This window comes from Xenopus tropicalis, chromosome 7 (genome assembly GCF_000004195.4).
Source record: "Xenopus tropicalis strain Nigerian chromosome 7, UCB_Xtro_10.0, whole genome shotgun sequence".
Classification (NCBI taxonomy): domain Eukaryota; kingdom Metazoa; phylum Chordata; class Amphibia; order Anura; family Pipidae; genus Xenopus; species Xenopus tropicalis.
Genome location: NC_030683.2, coordinates 67,403,710 through 67,412,071, shown reverse-complemented (window position 1 = coordinate 67,412,071; position 8,362 = coordinate 67,403,710). Strand labels below are relative to the sequence as shown.

General features: G+C 42.1%; 1 protein-coding gene across 1 annotated transcript in view; it reads left to right on the top strand.

The window, feature by feature from the left end:
- The window catches only part of acad8 (acyl-CoA dehydrogenase family member 8), a 32,913-nt gene that overhangs the window by 367 nt on the left and 24,184 nt on the right, over positions 1 to 8,362 (top strand). Inside the window, exon 2 of the mRNA XM_002937981.5 lies at positions 5,513 to 5,613. Within this exon, the coding sequence (XP_002938027.1) occupies positions 5,513 to 5,613 (101 nt within the window). The remainder of the gene's footprint in view (positions 1 to 5,512; positions 5,614 to 8,362) is intronic.

The following is an 8,362-nucleotide window of genomic DNA, read 5'->3' as shown; positions in this document are numbered from 1 at the left end:
CAGCCCTTCTAACTGGATTTTCTAGACATCTCTGAATCGTCACGTGATCTGGTAACCCTAATATATGTATGTATATGTAAATCATACCTCCCAACATTTGAAAAGCAGAAGGAGGGACAAAAATGTCTGCTGCGCGTAGCGCGGCAAAATTTTTTAGGCCACGCCCCCCAAAACAGGCCCATTTTACAAAAACACACCTGAAAAGCATAACATACACAAAGTGCACCAGAAGACAGACACGGTGGCTCCAATCATTTTATGACATATTGTGGCCCTAAGGATTTCATTATGCACTGTGGCACCTGTATTTAATGACAAACTCATGACAGACATTGGTAGCCAGGTGTTATGTTTTGCATTGGCGCTAGAGCAGGGACCCCCTAAAACATTGCTGGTCCTCCCACAGTGTCCCCCTACTATGGGCTGCTCCCCACTGCAGCATCCTCCCCAACATCCTTCAGCTGCCCCCAGCATCCTCCCAGCATCCTCCCAGCATCCTTCAGCTGCCCCCAGCATCCTCCCAACATCCTTCAGCTGCCCCCAGCATCCTCCCAACATCCTTCAGCTCCCCCCAGCGTCCTCCCCAACAACATCCTTCAGCTGCCCCTTACCTTCCTCCAGCTCCTCCCAGGGTCCTCCCCAACATCCTTCAGCTGCCCCCAGCATCCACCCAACATCCTTCAGCTCCCCCCAGCGTCCTTCCCAACATCCTTCAGCTGCCCCTTACCTTCCTTCAGCTCCTCCCAGCGTCCTCCCCAACATCCTTCAGCTCCCCCCAACATCCTCCCCAACATCCTTCAGCTCCCCCCAACATCCTCCCCAACATCCTTCAGCTCCCCAACATCCTCCCCAACATCCTTCAGCTTCCCCAACATCCTTCAGCTCCCCCAAAATCCTCCCCAACATCCTTCAGCTCCCCCAACATCCTCCCCAAAATCCTTCAGCTCCCCCAACATCCTCCCCAACATCTTTCAGCTGCCCCAACATCCTCCAGCTCCCCCCAACATCCTCCCCAATATCCTTCAGCTCCCCCAACATCCTTCAGCTCCCCCAACATCCTCCCCAACATCCTTCAGCTGCCCCAACATCCTCCAGCTACCCCCAACATCCTCCCCAACATCCTTCAGCTGCCCCAACATCCTCCCCAACACCCTTCAGCTGCCCCAACATCCTCCAGCTCCCCCCAACATCCTCCCCAATATCCTTCAGCTCCCCCAACATCCTCCCCAATATCCTTCAGCTCCCCCAACATCCTTCAGCTCCCCCAACATCCTCCAGCTCCCCCCAACATGCTCCCCAATATCCTTCAGCTCCCACAACATCCTCCCCAATATCCTTCAGCTCCCCCAACATCCTCCCCAACATCCTTCAGCTCCCCCCAGTATCCTCCAGCTGCCCCTTACCTTCCTCCAGTGTCCTCCCCAGCGTTCCCCTGCTTTCTGTGGCTCCCCCTGCTCCTACCACCACCAGCTTCCTCCGGCTGTGCCCCAGGGCTCTTCTTCTCCTCCTCATGACGTCACACGCACGTCTCTTGAGCGCCGCAGCTGCTGCACTGTGAATGGCTTTATGTTAAAACTGAAGTGAGCGGCGCAGAAGCTGCGGCGCTAAGGGGAGACGTGCGTGTGACGGGAGCAGAGACCTTTAAAAGCGGGACAGATCTGCAGCTATCCGGGACAGCGGGACAGGGTGGCAAAATCGGGACTGTCCCGCGTAAAGCGGGACAGTTGGGAGGTATGATGTAAATGTATAAATGGGATTTTTTTAAGAGTTTGGAATTCATTCACAGAATTCCTTTTGTTTGCTCTTGTCTGTATGAGGCAGTCTCCTCAACCTTATTTATTTGTTTTTAAATGTATATTGTAATTTAGAACATGTATTTAATGCATCTCTATTCAACAACAGATTTTGTTTTGTATAGTGAAAGAAAAATACGTTTTTGTTTCAATACCTTTAAAACCACAGAAGATTTTTTAATATAGAATGAAAAGTCCCTTAACATGACATTTTCTTTCATTACAGTTTTGGGTAGAGAACCCCTTAATATTTTGTGTTTTTTGGGGTTTGTTTGTTTACATCTTGGTGTTGACTGATTTTTCTGACAAGTTCTTCAGACACTGTGGGTTTATGCTAACGGAACACAGATTTCCCCATGTGCCATTAGACAGTTTTTTTTTCTCTTTTCGGTCATTAACGTTATTTTCCTTTCAGCACTAAATCTGCATTCTGTATCCAAATTACTCTTCTAAGTTATTTGTCATGCAAAGTTACCCCTTTAGGGTGATGGCACATGGGAAGATATGCTGCTCACTGTTAAATCTGCCCTACAGCAGGCGACAAGTCTCCTGAAAACGGTGGCTCTTCTGGGGACAATAAAAACATTTCTAGTAATAAAGGCACAAAAACAATCACCATTCACCTTGCCTCCTTATGAGCTTCATATCTCTCTTCCCCAGCCCTGATAAAAACTCTCACCTGCCTAGGCCTGATATCACCATTCACCTTCTGTCCTTATAAGCTTGATATCCTTATGCCCCAGCTCTGATAAAAGTACTCACCTGCCTAGGCCTGATATAGCCATTCCCTTGAACAGAAATCATTTTGAAAGAGAATCTCAATGAGACTAAAAATTGAGCTCAATCTTAAAGACTCTGTTTGGTATGGGTGTGAAAGTTTTAAGCATTCATAGTAATAACCTGATTTATGGACTAGACACTTTCCCAGTTAACAAAAATATGTTTGTTTTCCTAATGGCAAGTTATTAAAATTGATATGGCAGTGCAGTCAACTGCCTAGCAATTTTATTTAGTCTTTATGGATCATTGCTTTGGATATATTAAGTGGCTTTTGATGAATACACTGAAATCAATTCATGAGAAATAACCAGGGCTGTGGAGTCGGAGGCAATTTTGGGTACCTAAATTTAAATGGGAATAAAAAAATAAAAAATAAAGCAAGTTTAAATGTCCCAATCAGTCACAAACAGTCATAATTAATTACTTCTCTGCTATAAGTATAAATCCAATGCACACAGTGCATAAACAAACACGTTGAGTGACCATGAAGCATGCTTTTCATTGACTGTATGAATGTATAAAATACATTAGCATATTAAAAACAGAGGAGTCGGAGTCGGAAGTATCAGAAACTGAGGAGTCGGAGTCGAAGAATTTATCTACCGACTCCACAGCCCTGGAAATAACTATATTGATGTTTGTATGCCCAGTTAAATGTCAGATCTGGAGACTGCTGATAATTCATTCCACTGAATTCCATTTGATTTTTTTTTTTTATTCTTGAACCATTTTTTACTTGTAATATTGGTGTGTAGGCAGCCATCTCAGTGCTTTGTGCCTGATCCTGTGCTTTCAGAAAGAGCCAGCACTACACAATGGAACTGCTTTTAGATAAGATATTGTTTCTCCTGCTCCTAAGGGCTCTGGCACACGGGGAGATTAGTCGCCCGCGACAAATCTCCCTGTTCGCGGGTGACTTATCTCCCCGAGTTGCCATCAGTTTCCATCCCACCAGCGACAATGTAAGTCGCCGGTGGAATGGCACACGTGGCGGCGCGATTTCAGCAAATCGCCGAAAATGCCTCGCGAGGCAACCTCGGCGATTTGCCGAAGTTGCCTGCGCAGCGTGTGCCATCCCACCGGCGACTTACATTTTCGCAGGTGGGATGGCAATTCGGGGAGATTAGTCGCCCGCGAACAGGGAGATTTGTCGCGGGCGACTAATCTCCCCATGTGCCAGAGCCCTAAAGGAGTCATGAACCAGACACAAAGGCTTTGTACATGGGGTTTGTTTTAATGGACTATAATAAAATATTTACATTTTAATTTTTTTGTTTGTTGCAGACTTAATTGTTAAATAGTATTGTTTCTTTCTTTTGGTCACTAGAGGGCTGAGTCTGCACGTCTTAACAATATTTTTGACTTTACATCCTATTTTGGCTGCTTATTAACATTTAAAGCAAATAAATTAACACCTGTTTTGCAGGTTCCTAAAGATATTGATTTAAATTAATGATTCCCTCTGGCCATTTTTCTTACCTGAGAATTGGGGCAAGTTACCCTCTGATACATTGTGCATGTCTTTTCTGTTTCCCATAACCCTGTATTCCCTCACTTGCTAAAAAGCCATCCAGCCCCTTGTTAAAGCTAGAAGGAACTCCAGCTTCTGAACCAAAACTTGCTGAAGAGCCCCACACAATTCAGAAACCTCTAATATACAAGTAAATATTACCCCTGATATTACAAGTAAACAAGAAATAGTAGAAAGGAGAGAGATAAAGTTAGATCAGGGTGGATTATGTTAAGTGAGGGTAAGAACCCACGGAGTGGTTCAGTCACCTGCGATAGATCTCTATCACAGGCGACCAACTGCTCCAAAATGATTTTACTATCTTGTCTGAAGATAAGTTTCAGGTTCCACAGCCAACATTAGGAGTTTCCGGTGGAAAGTCCTTCTCATTGCTTTGGTAGTCCACAGTTGTGCGAAGTTTCCCCTTGCAGGGAACTTTGTGCGACTTCGGAAAACAAACCGTTGTGAAGGGCTTTCCACCGGTGACTCCTATTGTTGCCTGTGGAACCTGTAGCTTATCTTCAGATAAGATAGTACATGTATGGGATCCCTTATCCGGAAACCCATTATCCAGAAAGCTTCGAATTACGGAAAGTCCGTCTCCCATAGACTTAATCAAATAATTTAGAATTTTAAAACTGATTTCCTTTTGCTCTGTAGTAATAAAACAGTACCTTGTAACTGATCCCAATTAAGATATAATTTAATCCTTTTTGGATGCAAAACAATCCTATTGGGTTTAATGGTTGTTTTATTGATTTGTTAGTAGAATTAAGGTATGGAGATCCAAATTACGGAAATACCCCTTATCTGGCATACCCTTGATCCCCAGCATTCTGGATAACGGGTCCTATACCTGTAGTTATTTTGTTGTGGTGCGATGAGCACCATTGTACTAGGGTTTTGTTGTCTGAGTTTGCTTTATTTGCAAGTTATGGTCCAATTCAGTGAGAATTTGAGGTAGGCCTGGTAGAGTTGCATTTTTTTCATTTTCTAGCAATGTTAACTTTAGTAACAAATAGGATGTGTTGGAAAATGATGTGTAATTTCTCCAGCATGATTCAGAAGCCATGGGGAACAAATTCATGCAGCCCGTCTGTTGTAAAGTACCACCGATCCTACAACTTTGGCCTTAATGCTAGGTGGCTAAAGCTTCAAAAGGGGCAGTATGAAGGTATACTTACACTGTGAAGGTGATACAGTTTTGTTACTTTCTTTTGACCATATTTTAGTGTTACAAAAGATGTATTTATGTGCATTGTAAACTACCGCACATTTCTGTGTGCTGCCCATCACTTTCAAAATATGGATTTGTTTTCTGGAAAATTATTAATTAACTAATGAAAGTTTTTGCCATTTATGTATATACATTTCCTATGCCAGAGCAGCTTTTTTTAATTCAGTTTTGTGTCTGTTATTTTGTTTCCAGCTTCAGTTGGCCTCAGTGAAGAGCAAAAAGAGTTTCAGAAAGTAGCCTTTGATTTTGCTGCTAAAGAAATGGCACCTTGCATGGCTTTATGGGATGAAAAGGTAGGTGAAGTAAATAATAAATTAGAAAACACTACAAAAGTTATTGTGGAAAATGTGAATGAGTGATATAAAGGTATTTGAGGGACAAATAGAACAGAAATTGAAGTGTAACTGGAAACTATGGGTATGAAAAAGGAAAAATAAGATATGGTTTATAAGAATAGAGGGGTAAATAACTGGAATAATCTTATACAAATTAGGAATGCACCGAACCCAGTTTTTTGTGTTCGGCTGAACCCCCCAAATGTAACCCGATGGATTCGGGCGAATACCGAACCAAATCCAAAACCTAATTAGCATGCGCTAATTAGGATCTGGAAGGGTTAAAAATTGTTGCACGCATAGTGGGAGGTGAAAATTTTTCCCCCCTAACATTTAACTCTTCTGAATGCTAATTAGCACATGCTAATTTATGCTAATTCGGATTTGGTTCGGCCAGGACTGTGGATTTGGCCGAAACCGAACCCTGCCTGAATCCTGGGTGATTAACAAACCGAATCCTGGGAATAATTTATAGGAGGATTTGAAGTAGATCCTGGGGTAACATATATTTTTCTCCATCTTATTCTATTTTGGAGGGGCACAAGGAGTTGGGTGCTCTCCTGAAAATAAATTGGAGAATAGCAATTTCAAAGACGAAATGTGTAGAGAGAAATTGAGAATGTTTTGGGGAAAATACAAACTGTATACCCTAAGAAGTTTAGAGAGATTAGGAAGGGAATTTTTGGGAGATTGAGGAAACAGGACAAAAATTAAGTCAAGCAATTTTAGTAGGGACAGAAGCAAAAAATAAAATTGAAAAATATTGAATTTATCAAGTGAAAAAATCACTAACGTACAAGCTTTTAGATTTATCTGTAAGGGCACTAACACACAGTGCTATTTGTAGCCTACGTTTTGTCACAGCTTCAAAACTCCTGAAAATATCCTGCCATAGACACTACTGGGAATTGTCTCTTCTAAAACCACTCATTACAAAGGCATTACATGATTTGAATGTTTTAGCAGAGACAATTCTCAGTATTGTCTATGGCAAGGTATGTTTTGGCACTTTGTAGCTGTGGCAAACACGGGCTACCATTACTACCATTGCTACTGCATCTTTAGTTTATATGTATGTATGTGTATTTTTATTTATGTAGTACTACTAATGTACGCAGAGCTGTACAGCAGAACACTAAATAAATAAACTTGTAGGGGGCCCAAAAGAGTCCAGCAACACTATTTACAACAAGTGCAGTTGCAGTCACACAAACTTCCCTACAGTCAGTTGCACTGCTACACCAATTGATGCAGTGGAAGCCTGGCATTTCCACCACCTACTGACCTTCTGGATTCCCGTCGCAGCCAGTGTTAATAGGCGCAGACGTCACCTGTATGTGAACACTGGAATAAGTGTAATGAGTAAATGAGCCCTTTTATCTTTTCCATTTAAAGGCTAAGTGCAGTAAATGAGGCATTCGGATTAGGTTTGATTGGGCATGTTATATTAGGAACATATCACACCTGGCTTTTTTACAAAATTCCAAAATTGTGTAAGTAATAAGTATTACTGTTAAAAAACACTAATATGATTGTTCCTTTTTTAAGAAATTCCAACACTGCGTCAAAACATCAAATAATTACTATTGAAAAATTGTAATATGATTGTTGTGAAATACAGTACACACACATTTTACATGCTGATCTCCGCCAAAGGACACCGGAATGTGTTTTTAAGTGTATGGGCTAATACACCAGTTGTCCAGCACCAGTGATCCAAGTTCCTTACCTGTTACCCCCAGGCTGGTGCTTCTCTTCTTCAAAAAATCACATCAATTCAGGGAACTGTCTGAGGAGCACCATGCTACAGACTTCTTCCTCTCTGTCAGGCGTTCTACTTGGGGTGGGTGCATGTGCAGTTTCTTCTGCCAGATGCCTGGCGGAAGAAAGACAATGAAGCAAGCAGTACCCCAGGCAGGTGTATTTTATGAAGAAGAAGATCACCAATCCTTTGTTACAGGTAAGCAACTTGAATTGCTGGGGTTGCATAAGAGCTTGGCACCCCCCCCCCCCCCCTCAGGGATTTAACCTTTCCTTCTCCTTTAATTATTTGATGACTAATACAGTTAACATTATGTAATAAAAACAGCAAAACTTGCCTAGGTCAAATAACCCAAAGCAACCAATATGATTTTTGCTTTCAAGCGGCCCTCCAGAAATTGCTACCTGTCAATTGGTTGCAATGGGGTACTAGTCCTTAGTGTCTGTGCTTTCAAAGTGACTGGCCTACATGCTCTGTAAAATCATACATCTTTGTGATAATTATTTGTTAAATTGTGCAAAGGTAAAAATGAAGACTACAAATGTTTTTTTCCAGAATTCAGGGTCTAAGGTTTGAATATAGCAGTATATAACTTGTGCTCTAGATAGAGCAACATACCTCCCAAACACAATTCATTGACAGACCTATGGGAGATACTGTTAGTCAGACACTGAAAAATCAGCTCTCTGGTGAAGCTGGCAAAACATGCAGATGTTTACCTGATTTGGCAACTCTGTGTTTGTTTCCAAAGTCAGCAGCTTATTAGGTCATGTATGGTGTCAAAAAGAAGACCTGAATTATTGATATCTGCTCAGTAATTGGTCAGATATTTATCAGGTTTGAAAACACTTTTGTTGAGCACTGCATTGGGTTGTTGATGCAGTCCTCTGCAGATGGGATTTTCAGCTTGCTCAGTTAAGAGATTTAGGAAGACATAACTGCAAT